Source organism: Beta vulgaris, chromosome 6 (genome assembly GCF_026745355.1).
Source record: "Beta vulgaris subsp. vulgaris cultivar EL10 chromosome 6, EL10.2, whole genome shotgun sequence".
NCBI classification, from domain to species: Eukaryota; Viridiplantae; Streptophyta; class Magnoliopsida; order Caryophyllales; family Amaranthaceae; genus Beta; species Beta vulgaris.
Window position 1 is genome coordinate 57,512,489 of NC_079207.1, and position 13,828 is coordinate 57,526,316.

Below are 13,828 nucleotides of genomic sequence, written 5' to 3' on the forward strand. Positions count from 1 at the left end.
CTAACTGGAAGCTAAAACGATATGCCATGTTTTTCTTGAATAGGTAATTAAAATGTCAATAATTAATGCAGCTTTTGCAGAATTTGGTGAGGAACCTTAACAGTACCTTGAAATTTGAATCTCCTCCCTCCCTTTTTTATAGTTCTTTGATCTTGTCTTGTTATTAGAGGTTAAGTTGACTATTTATAAAGCTCTACTCTCCTTCCCCATCCTTACTTATGTGGCAATGTTTCATATGGTTTCATTTTCAGGTATTGAATTTTTAGATTTTCTGCAAATTTAAATTTTTTTGAAGTTTAGCATTGTTTAATGTTGGTTTTTAAATATGAATTTCTTGTTGTTGTCTTATGCAAGGTTCTGATGTCCAGGGTTGTTGCCTCTAGTGGTGCTGCACTCACTAGGCTGCTGCTTACCATTGTTGTTGTATAGTGGCTCTTGGCGGTGCCTTTTGCTTTTGTTCATTCAAACTCTCTCTCTTATTAAAAGAGATGATACAAAATCAAGTTTCATTGTGGTATATCTATTTTTTTTTCTTTTTGGAACTCATTTAGAATTGAGTTTGATTTCACTTATGATGTCCATTTATAAGAAAAATACTTTGGAGAATCACTACGTTATGGTTTTCAGTTCCAAGTTTGGTTATTTTGAATTACAAATATTTTAAGAATCTCTAAAGGGAATATTATTTTGTAAGAGTTAGTTTTAGTTGGGATGCAATTAGTCTAGTAAGAGAACATGTTTTTTCGTAGGACTAATCTAGTTTTGAATTTGAGATTATTCTAGGGAGTCATACTAGGCATGTGTATGAAATTCATGATTTCTTGTATCATGATTTACTCTATAGTTTGCTACCCCTCTTATCTTGTCTTATGAAAACTCGATAGTTGGTGTTTGCTTCATATTCTTATTTGTTCGCTGAGATCATCATTGAGAAAGGGAAGATTAAGCCCTAGATGAACTCTAGAAACTCTTTTGTGATAAAATTGTTGTTGCTAACTTTTTATTGCACTTTTTACTTCTCTGATTTATGGTCACAAATGATTGAAGTAACACCCTCAATTTTTGTCTATTTAAACCTACAAATCTTCCCCTCTTCGTTAATACATATAGTAACAACCATTCCGTGAAGGATAAATTTTGCTTTTCCCACTGCCCTTGCTATTTTGGGGCTACTTTACATGGTGAGATTAACAAAATTTTGTTGCTTTTCGTTTTATTACATTAAGCAAATACCCTCTATTTTCCGCCTAATTCTCTATATGTCTTACTTTGTTCCGTTAAAAATCTGTTAGTGATGATCTGAAATCATCACAACATGGTAGGTTCTACCGTTTTAATAATAGTATTAGTTGTACAAGTAGCTGGCAGTGGCCTAGTTATAGTCATACTTGTGCTATGCATTATGGATTTTATGAGAATGCAAGAACTAACCTTTCTTCTTCTTTTTTTTCAATCTTTAAATGAATGCTTTGATTTTTCAAATGCTCGACTTGGCAGAGCTTGATCAGCTATTGGAGGATGCACCATTGCCGTTTATCATGCAGCATGCCACTAAACTTTCTAATGTCAGAAGAAGAGTGGCATCTTTAAACTCACTCTTAAAATCTGTACAGTATCGTCTTGATAATATAGACCGCATGATGTCTATTGGATCAATTGGTAACGTGGCTTATCATTTCTTACTTCTGATTTTGTTTGATTGGCTGAGATGAATTTCATACCTTTGTTGGATCTCTTCGTTGGCTACTGGTTTTAGTGAGTGAAATGGAAAATCTTAAGACAACTTGTTTCCTGATCACCTTATTTCAGAGGGGGAAAGTGAGGAGTTTTTTGAAAATCATACTGGGCTCAACTTCATCTAGGATCAGCTTTCGATAACCATATTAGGAATAAGTTCATCTGGTTTAGTTCAAGTCCCACTATATACATTTGTACCTTGAAGAAATTTGGATGTGCTTATTATTTGTCTGCATTGCTGCTGTACCTGTATTTTCTTGTGCTCGGACATATTCCTGACAAAGTTGTTTAAAGTCATAAAGTTTTCTCTTCCATGAAATCAATTTAGAGGCTTTGCTGTTAGTAGGAGCCATTTTAGATGCTATATTCTGTTTTTCAAGTGTCAGAGCTGTAGGTGATACACTGATACTTACTAATAAGTTGACATTCATGACACCAGGATGATACTAAGAATTTTAAACAAGTAATTAATATTGTAGTACAATTACCTATTTACACTTCAATTTCATACATATTACATATTATCTTATTATTTTATAACTTAACTGCTGTAGTGTAAAGGAAAGATCTTCCTTTTGGTTAACTTGATGATATTGACTATCTAAGCTTATCTGGGTGGAACGGAATTATATGAAGAACAATGATAAATGGGTTGACTAAATCTTTAGGAATAGATTCTTCTTTATTTGATCCCTTCAACCATTTATTCTGCAACTTAAAACATTTGGTTAGACAGCCTCACGGAGAAAAGGGGAAAGAGCTGTCTTTTTGTTTGTATTTCCTCTCTCAATATATTTTCCATTGCTTTAGTTGTCGAGAAGCTAAAGAATATCAAATGCCTTTTGGACCTTCAGGCAGAATATGCTACAACATTTCTTCTTCTTCTTACTCTTACAAGGGTCAACATTCATCAGGGTGGCTTTGGGATCAATAAGAGTTCAGATGAGCTGGCTGCTACATGCTACATGCCTTAAATAAGACTTCAAGGATCCTCCAAGGCTAGTGAGTGATTCATGTATTTGTTGTGTTACTATGGCTATAAATATGACTCTTTTGATTGTATTGAAAGAACTTGGTTTCTTTTGGAAGATGTCGAAATATATATATATATATTCATTTGCATTGTTCTAAGAACTCACTATAATTTGTAAGAAACAAGTAGTTTACAGAATTGGATTAATTTAAGGCAGAGCATAAGAGATGTGATTGTATTCATAATGATGATTAAAGATCAAGTACAATCTAATCTATTATACATGTCAGGTTAATAAAGTTATTGTATTCAGGATCAAATAATTAAGGGTGACGGCCAATTGTTATTGTAAATGTTTATTTAGTTGTAGTAAAGTACCATGTCAGCTTTAATGCTCAAGTGACAATTATGATTATCAGGCATCATGAAAGCTAGAATGTTACTAGTATTCTTTTATTAAATTGCATTGATATGTTTTATTAGCTGGTGTGTTTTCATATCTTGCAGTACTAGCATTATTAGAATCTATCACAATTTTTATACTAACTTCACTACATGTCGTCAGCCGTGTCGCTGATGTTGTTGGCTCTTGGTTATGCTGCTCTTGGCTGGTTGCTGTTGCTAGCTTTATAATCCACACTCCAAAATTTTTTAGTTTTTGTGTTTCTTTGAACTCATAATTGTATTTCTTATAATTTGCAATTCCTGTTTATTTGTAGTATTTCTTGTATTCAAGAACAAAAATATTAGAAATATAACTTTTTACCTATATAATTGATTATGTATTAATTTAGTGTAAAAAAAAAGCAAAAAAAAAAAATAAGTTTTTTTTAAATTTTTTTGGGCCTCAAATGCTCCGGTTTTTAAGGAAAACCGGAGCATTTGTGTTGTCAAATGCTTCGGTTACAACCGGAGCATTTGTAAGAGTCTCAAATGCTCGTATGGCGTCTGCTACGCGTGCAATACGGAGCATTTGCGGCCTAAAAAACCGGAGCAATTGAGGTTTTTTCTACTAGTGCATCTGTACAAAGATACAACAATTTCCACAATCAGTGGGGAGTAACTAGCAGTTCTCCCAGCAATAGAAACATATATGAGCTTAAATAATTAGAAACAACATCAAAAACCATAATACCAAACACCAAACTCACCATAAGATATAAACGACAACCATGCAACAAATGCGGTCAACGATGCAACAAATGCGGTCAACGAGCTCACACATAACAGACCATACCGCCTGTGAGTAGACTCATTGGACCATACCGCCCAAGGCCTACGTTGCATACTCGAGGAACCATACCGCCCTTTTCGAATAGCTATAATCTACAGATCATACCACTCGTAGTAACCAATGGACCATACCGCCCAAGGTTTAGTAACCAAATCCTAGGACCATACCGCCCTTGGGTTAACAAGCATAAATTTCTAGGACCATACCGCCCTTAGAAATTCAACTCAAACTCCTTGAACCATACCGTTCATAGGATTTCCTAATGAAGACCTCTAGAACCATACCGTTCCTAGAGTTACTCTATCCAACAACGTGCAATCATACAAGACAAGCGCACATCAACCAAATGCAACCATCAATATGAACAAGTTATGAGCGTAACTCAACCAATCTTACCATCAAGGTTCCAACATGAGTCTGCATAGCCAACACCAACAACCGGTACGTTTCAAGACTCAAATCAAGGGCTACCCATCACATAAGGACACATACCCTTAATGTAATACTTAAACCAACCAAAAACTACTCAAACATCCTTAGCATACTTACCTAAGACCAACCAAGCAAAGACACACAAGCTGTAACCCAAAAAAAAAGAAATAAAAACACCACATCACGACTCAGGGGCAGACCACCCGTCGCGAGGTGTGACGAGGCTCGCGGGTCGTGCTGGCAGCCGTCACAAGTCGCGACGAGGCTCGCGAGTCGCGAGCAGCCCTCTGTGGCCTGCGAGCTTCGTTCGCTCGCCCACGGAACCCCTTCGAGGCTTGCTCCAGCCATCCCCTTCTACTCCAGCCTCCCTTTACACCCATACTTACACCAAACTCCCTCGTAACATCCATGACTCCAACAACAACCCAACAACAACAACAACTCCATCAACATCAACAACGACAATAACAACAACAACAACTCCATCAACATCAACAACGACAATAACAACAACCACAACAATTCCATCAACATCAACAACGACAATAACAACAACAAAAATCTCCAATCCCCAAAACAACGACATAATAACACAATAACAAATCCATCAACAAAACAACAACAATAACAACATGAAACTTTAACCATACAATCTTCTAAGTTCTTCCTAACATGATACTACGTTCTCTAACGCATTTCTAACAACCTAAGTTCAATATCTATACTCTACCGAACTAGAATAACGCTAGTTTCCTTTTTCTTGGGAAGATTCACAATAGAAAGATTCCAAGTACTCTAGAAGTCTTGTGAGATATCACCACCTTTACCTCCTATGAACAAAATGGCAACGAACTCAACACGCGCTTGAAACCGATGCAAATATGGCTCGAAAACAAGTAACAAAAATCTGATTTTTGTGTGAGAAAATATGGATGAAGAACAAAAGCTTTTCCCCTCCCTTTTTCCTTTGAAAATGGCGTGTGAAATGGAGTCACAAAGACCAAGGGTTGCTGGTTTTTGTTTTCAGAAAAATGAAGGTGAAAGGGTGATGATTAAAAGGGCAATAAGAAGGGTGAATGAAGAGATTGACCTTTGGTTATCGCAACGTTACAAGAGGAACTTAAAAATCTGTCCCAACTCTTCATATAACATGGCTAATATCAGAATTTTCGGACCTCCCTAACAAATAACATAATGTACGAAGGCTAACACTAGTACAATGTACATTTTCCGGCACTAAGTAAAACGTTCAAAATATATATAAGTATATGTTTTCCAAACTAAAAATTATTATTACCAACGTAATAAAAATATATACGTAATATACTATCACATTATACAATCGGCACACGCAAAAGTACTACATTGTCCGTTTCATAAGAACAATGCAGACAATTATATAATACGACTAACACAATGCCACATAAATAAGACGCACATTATCACCTTCGCACAAAGTCAATTAAAATAATGTAGGTGTAAAAATATATATATACATAAATATATATGCTTTCCGAAAATAATTTAGTAGAAATATAATTTATCACATCTGATATTAACAATTAACACACGAAAATTTCAGAGAAATTTCGGGGTGTTACAGATATGGTTTTTACCATCTACAGTTTTAGGGTTTTAGAACTGACTTCTAATCGTTGTTTCATTTTGGTTGCCTGTTCACTTTTGTCAAGAGAGAACTACTGAACCTATGAGTTTGAGCACACAAATTGTAGTTAACTGCTTTAAATGATTCACTCAAGTTCTTTTCATCTTATGAGTACTTGAACTAAACTATTTTGTTGTTCATTGGAATACTGATGCTCTTTTGCAGCATCATGGTTCGACTGATCCTGCAATCCTTGGAACACACTTGTCCACCATGGGATACCTTCTAGGGTGAGCTATCTGTAGTGTTTTGGCCTCTTATTATGTTTTTAATTTGCATCACATATATGTATGCTTTATTGGAGCTTATAGTTTGCATTGATCTTGAAGCCAACATGTGTAATCGATAATCCTAGATACTAAGTGATAAATAGACTCTACTATGTCCTTTTATGTGATAGGGCAATGTTAGAAAGCCACTGTCATAAAAGGGGTATGCTACAAAGTATGTGAATTAAGAGAATTAGGAACGAACTCCCCATTTTCTTTATTAATAAGTCTAACTTACCTTCAGTAGAACCACATCTCAGGTTTCCTGAGATTTCTTATATTCTTTATCTCCAGTTCTGGAACTATGTCCAAACTTTGGATCAATTATCAATATACTCTGCATTTATGCTTTCCCTCTCATTTTGTGCGGTCACTTTTTCACAAACCTCGTGTGAGGCTAATAGTTTTCATTTCCCATCTCATGGAAAACCCTTTTCGCTCCGCTTAGCCCTATCCCCCTCTAGAGGTATTTTAGTGATATAGGAACTGGACGATCCTATTTGGTCAAATACCTAGCGATAATTTCCTATGTTCCATTTATTACGGTATTACTGAAGAAGTTCCTGGGGGAATAGTTAGAGGTCCTTATGGTACTAAGGATAACCTCCTCAAAGGTTTCTACTAAGAAGATAAGATTAGATGTTGCAAATAACAGTCTCTTCACTTGTTTATTGTAATGTGCAGAGAAAGGCCCACTTGTCATAGAGTTGTAGCTGGAGCTTTTGGGGGGGGGGGGAAGAGTAGAGGTATATATGCTACATAAGGCAATTAGTTTATGATTTTACCACACTTAGTGCTGTGGTATAAAAATTGCTAATTGTAATGTGCCAATAAATGCCCACTTGTCATAGAGTTGTAGCTGCAGCTTTTGGGGGGGGGGAGTAGAGATATATATGCTACATAAGGCAATAAGTTTATGATTTTGCCACATTTAGTGTTGTGGCATAGAAATTGCTAATTGTAATGTGCAAATAAAGGTCCAGTTGCCATAGAGTTGATGTTGGAGCTTTTTTCGGGGGGGGGGGGGGGAAGGGAGGAAGGAGAGTAGAGGTATATATGCTACATAAGGCAATTAGTTTATGATTTTGCCACACTTAGTGTTGTGACATAGAAATTGTTAATTTATTGACCAACAACTACTTATACATGGCATGTTTGATAGTTGGTTGTTGTTATGGCACTGGTTGACAAGTCACTGTAAGTGTAAGATTCTCATTCAATTCGCCAATAGGAGTGTATTATAAAGACCCATTGATGGAGATGAGCATTATTGCATAGCGAATAGAGCAATTTGATTGGCGAATGATCACGTGCTAAGGGTGGAAATCCCATCGCTCAGTCAATCCTCGACATTCTTGCTAGGGTAAGCAAACGTAAAGCGTTCACTCCTCATAAGCTATAGATACATACACCCACTTTTGATGAATTTTCGCACTCAATCTAAAACCCAGAGCCATTACTCTGCCCAAATTTTCTCTCACATTTCCAAACAAAAACACTAACTTAAGCTTTTGAAGGGGGGGGGGGTGGGTAGAACTAACTTAGGGGGCGTTTGGTTAGGGGTCTTGTGGCAAGGGTAAGAGAATCAAGTAACCTGATTCCCTTAGTCCTCTACTTTTATTCCCCCAAATTTTAAGGTTTGGTAGAATTTGATGATTTTCAGAGATTGTGGAAGGATTATGGTGTGAAGGAGTGAAGAAAGTAGGGAATTTGTGTAGAGAAGTGAAAAGGAGAAGATTAGACGAGAGATTGAGAAGTTGTTGTGAAGATTTGAGAGTAGGAGATGAGATGAGGGTGCTTGAGAGGTTTTGAGAGTAGGAGAGTGTGTTTGGGAGTTGGGAGTGTCGTGTGAAATGGGAGAGAGTGATAAAAGGGGGTTAAATGAGCTCCGCGTGAAAAAAGGCAGGAAGGACGTTGCGACTCACGAACAGTGTCGCGAGTCGCAACCTGCACAGTCGCGACCCGCGATGGCCATCGCAGCTCGCGAGGGACTTCCTGTAACTTTTTTGCTTCTTTTGATCCCCTTCTTTCTTAACATCATCCCTCAAGCCTTTCCTATGCTGTATTTCATCTAAGCTCCCTCTTCACTCTTGTCCACATATTACTCTCATTTTTCTTTCATGCTTTTGCTCGCATTTCTTGTGCTTATTTTGCTTTGATTTCTAATGCGAACGAACTCTCGGTTTTTGATACTCGCTTATCAACATTTTCACACACAAAAACTTCACAAGGCACGAAATTTTCTTCTATTCCCTGCAAAACAGACAACCACAAGCATAATATCCTCCAAAAACTAAAAGAAAACTAACTTTATACACTATATACAACAAGCTCGTTTATTTACCGTCGTCGACACGACTTGCAACCATAAGGTCTAACCATAGTCTAGGTCACCGAGAGGAACATCCTCGGCCCCAACCTACTTGAATCCTTCAAAGTACGACTTAAGCCGCTGCCCATTTACCTTCAAAATCTTTGAGGTAGCTTCACTTTGGATTTCCACGACTCTATGTGGAATTTCACGACAATGAATGGCCCGATCCACCTAAAATGCAGTTTTCCTGGAAAAAGACGTAGGCGAGGACTGAAACAAGAGGACCTTTTGGCCCACGTTGCACTCTTTCCTTATAATTAGCTTTTCATGCCATGCCTTAGTCTTTGATTTGTAAATTGCTGCGTTTTTGTAAGCCTCGTTCCTTATCTTTTCCAATTCTTGCAACTCTAGCTTTCGATGCAATCCCGCTTTACCCAAGGCCATGTTGAAGTTCTTAACGACCTAATATGCTTTGTGCTCAAGCTCCACTGAAAGATGACACGACTTTCCAAACACCAATCGGTATGGTGATATACCAATGTGGGTTTTATAAGCCGTCCTATATTCCCATAGTGCATCCTCCAATCGCAAGCTCCACTCCTTCCTACTCGGATTCACCATTTTCTCTAAGATTGATTTGTTCTCCCGATTGGACACCTCCGCTTGGCCATTTGTTTGTGGATGGTAGGCCATGGAGGTCTTGTGAGTCACATGATACTTTTTCAGCAACACAACTATGATTCGATTGCAAAAACGAGTTTCCTTGTCACTAATCAATACCCTTGGGATACCAAACCTGCAAAATATGTGAGATTTCACAATATCTACAACCACATTAGCATCGTTAGTACGAGTGACCTTAGCCTCCACCCATTTTGATACATAATTCACTGCTAAAAGAATATACATAAAGCCAAAAGAGGTCGGGAAAGGTCCTATAAAGTCAATGTCCCACACATCAAAGATTTCACAATACAAAACCGCACTTTGAGGCATTTCATTCCTTTGGGAAATGTTCCCGATCCTTTGACAATTATCACAAGATTTACAGAAATGAAATGCATCCCTATGAAGACTCTGCCAATAAAAACCACACTCCTATACCTTTCGTGTCGTCCTTTTTGCTCCAAAATGACCTCCACATGCGTGGGAATGACAAAAGGTACCTCTTCATTAGGAATACATCTCCTAACTATTTGATTTGCATAATGCTTCCAGAGATAAGGCTCGTCCCATACATAGTGCTTGACATCGCTCTTGAGCTTATTCTTCTGTGCCTTGGAAAAATGAGGAGGAAAACAGTGATAAACAAGAAAATTGACTATACCTGCATACCATGGGTGCAAGCATCCTAGGGCCATCAATTGCTCGTCCGGGAACTCCTCCCGAATAGGCTCTTGCCATGGCTTTTCCGAACTTGGTTTAAGATCATAAGAGGATACTAATCGGCTCAAATGGTCTATGACTAAGTTCTCAGTTCCCTTTTTGTCTCGCACTTTCAAATCAAACTTGCTTAATAAGAGAATCCACCGAATCATCCTAGGTTTGGCTTCTTTCTTCGCCATTAAATGGCGGAGGGTACATGGTCAGTGAAAACAATTACTTTTGTCCCAAGAAAGTAGGATCGGAATTTCTCTAGTGAAAACACCACAACTAACGACTCCTTCTCTGTTGTGGAGTAGTTACGCTGTGCCTCATTCAGTGTCATAGAAGCATAATAGATGGCATGTAGCACCCTTCCAACTCTTTGTCCTAGCACCGCACCTACGACATAGTCGCTTGCATCATACATAATCTCAAATGGAAGAGACCAATCTGGAGGTTGAATGATAGGAGATGAAACTAGCTTCCCTTTTAAATCCTCAAATGCCTTCTTACACGCTTCGTCCATCACGAAATCTACATCTTTCTGCAAAAACCTGCAAAGAGGAGATGAAATCTTCGAGAAATAATTTATAAACCTGCGGTAAAAACCTGCATGGTGAAGAAAAGAATAGATTTCTCGCACATCAAGTCGGGTAAGGTAAGGACTGAATAGTATCAATTTTTGCCTTATCCACTTCTATACCCTTCATAGAGACCACATGGCCTAACACAATCCCCTGCTCAACCATGAAATGACACTTTTCAGAATTTAGCACAAGGTTAATTGCAATAAATCGTTTCAAAACCATAGTCAAGTGCTCGAAGCAATTTTAAAAGGAGTTTCCATGCACGGTAAAATTGTCCATGAAAACTTCTACAAATCTCTCCATATATTTTGAAAAGATACTTACCATACACCTCTGAAAAGTCACAGGGGCATTGCATAGCCCAAATGACATCCTCTAGTAAGCAAACGTGCTAAAGGGACACGTGAAGGTTGTTTTCTCCTGATCTTCAGGCACTATAGCCACCTGAAAATATCCAGAATATCCATCTAGGAAGGAATATTAAGCATGACTAGCTAATCTTTCGAGCATCTGGCTAATGAAAGGCAATGGAAAATGATCCTTCCTAGTTACCGCGTTAAGCCTACGGTAGTCAATGCAGACTAGCCACCCGTTTTGGACACGGGTGGGCACTAAAACACCATGTTGGTTCTCCATAACAGTGACTCTAGATTTCTTTGGAACAACTTGGGTCGGAATAACCCATTTGCTATCAGAAATTGGAAAAATCATACCAGTTTTGAGAAGTTTCAGATGCTCGGCTTTCACCACCTCCATCATCGGTGAGTTCAACTACCTTTGAGGTTGTCGCACGGGCTTTGCATCATCCTCCAGCAAAATTCGTTGCATGCAAGTGGTTGGGCTAATTCCCATGATATCTGCTATAGTCCACCTAATCGCCTCCTTATGCTCTTTTAGCACCTCGATAAGTTTTCTTTCCTGTTCCTCGGAGAGCTTACTTGATATAATCACTGGCAGTGTATCTCCGTTTCCAAGAAATGCATATTTCAAATGCTCAGGCAATGATTTTAGCTCAACTATGGGTGCCTGCAAAATAGACGGTAAAAGCTTCCCAGAAGGACAGTCAAAGACATAGGCCCCATAAAGGAGGGAACGAGTGGATGAGTCACATGTTCCTCCAAGGCCTGGACTGTTTCTTGCAAGTTAGCATTTAAAACATATTGAACATCACTTCCTTCCAAGCTATGTTCAAGAGCTCCCTGCAAAGAATCTTCACCACCTATCTCAAAAACATCCCGCGAGTATGAATCGATGACATCTATGGAGTAACAAGAGTGGTCATCACTTTGGAATTTCATGGAGTCATAGATGTTAAACTCTACAAGACTTCCATCAAATTCCATAGTAAGACAACCGCTATGCACGTCAACTTTTATTCTAGCAGTTTTCAAAAATGACCTTCCTAACAAAATATGAGTGGCGTGCTTGTCAGGCTCCATGTCAAAAACATAAAAATCAGCAAAAAAGATTAACTTATTAACCTTAACCAACACATCCTCTACTCTTCCTTTTGGGTAAGCGTTAGAACGATCGGCTAACTGAATGACAACACTAGTTTCATGCAGGGTACCTAGTTTTAGGGATTCAAATAAAGAATATGGTATGACATTAATCGCATCCCCTAAATCCAGCATAGCCCTAGGAAACGTGGTGTTCCCAATCACGCAAGGGATAGCGAGCATGCCTGGATCACTGCAGTTCGGAGGAAGTGCCTTTTGAAACATGACAGAGCCATGCTCGCTAACCTTTACCTTTTGAGTTCCCCTTAATCTTCGATTCCTTTTTGTAGTACACATTTCCTTAAGAAATTTGGCATACCTTGGATTTTGCTTCAAAGCAACCAAAAGGGGAATATTTACCTCACATTTACGTAAAGTCTCGTAAATGTCACGATCACACTCCTTTTTCTGAGTGTCTTGTAGTGCTTCTGAGAAAGGAGGAGCTGGCTCGTAAAGTGGTGGAGGTGGTGATTTATTGGGCTTCTCACGAGATGTAGATGGCTCAGGTTCTAGCTCTGGCTCAGCCTCAGTCGCCGGCTCATAAACAACAATCTTTTCCTCGACCTCTTTATCTCTTCCTTTTATCTCTTTTCCTCTCCTCAAAGTAATTACACATGCATTCTGCCTCGGGATAAGTTCCGTTTGAGACGGTAGCTTTCTAGAATCTCAAGCCTATAACCGGCTCACTGCTCTAGAGACCTGATTCATTTGTTGCTCCAAATTCTTGATGCTCGATCAGGTCTCCTCCTGAAACTGACCATATTTCCATGCATGTTAGTCACATTTTTAGTTAAAGCATTAATCATTTCTTCAGTTGACATGCTGGTACTCGGTCCCTGTACTTCGCGTTACAGCCTAAAATGTGGAGCTCCTTGCTCCTGGTGTCTCGGTAGAGGAGGTGGAGGGCGGTTATACTGTTGCGGGGGCTGCTGGTTTCCTGGGGCATTCCCATATCTCAGATTGGGGTGATCTCGCACCCGGGGTTATATGTGCTCGAATACGAGTCACACTGCTTCTGAAAACCTTGGCCCTAAAATCCCCCCACCTTCACCTCTTCACTCGCTTCCTCCTGCAAATGAGGACAAAAATATGTGGAATGGTTCGAAGACCAAATGCCACAAGCTTTGACATGGTGAGTATTCTTCTCCCTTGTCATGAATTCCCACACTATAGATGTCAAAGCTTGCATTTGATCCTCTATCTTAAAGGTTCCAGAACTCTCGGCAGCCACACGACGAGATCCTGATCTTCTAGTGAATTATCTCGAGCACTCAGCCAACTCGTTTATCAAATCTTTAGCAGGTTGTGGGATTTTACTTACAATTGAACCTTCACTAGCTGCATTCACCATAAGTGCATATTCACCACAAAAGCCCATTGTAGAAATAGAGCCCTAAGTCTTCTTCTGCGTAGCCATGATAAGGATAACTAGAACACAACGACCTGAATCTGGCCCACTACTAATAAAAGATCTCATCACTCTTTTGCTCGATGTTGCTTATCTCCTTCTTCACCAACGAAGATATTGAAGTCGGAAAATATTGCTCGAGAAAAGCCTTTTTCAAATCAGCCCATGTGGAAATGCTACCCGGTGGAAGGTAATACAACTAATCATCTGCCACACCTTTTAATGAGAATGGGAAGGCTTTGAGTTTCACCTTCTCTTCCGACACTTCACTTAGTTTCATGCTGTTACACACCACATGGAACTCCGAAAGATGCTTATTCGGATCCTCACCATTTAACCCATAA

General features: G+C 38.8%; 1 protein-coding gene across 1 annotated transcript; it reads right to left on the reverse strand.

The window, feature by feature from the left end:
• Nucleotides 1-10,189: 10,189 nt before the first annotated feature.
• LOC104897300 (uncharacterized) lies at nucleotides 10,190-13,454 on the reverse strand. The gene is made up of 6 exons (XM_048637494.1): nucleotides 13,398-13,454; nucleotides 11,687-12,697; nucleotides 11,353-11,603; nucleotides 11,130-11,265; nucleotides 10,966-11,021; nucleotides 10,190-10,544 (listed from the first exon to the last, which is right to left on the reverse strand). The coding sequence occupies exons 1-6, from the start codon at nucleotides 13,452-13,454 to the stop codon at nucleotides 10,190-10,192; spliced, it is 1,866 nt and encodes a 621-aa protein (XP_048493451.1).
• Between the last annotated feature and the right edge of the window lie 374 nt (nucleotides 13,455-13,828).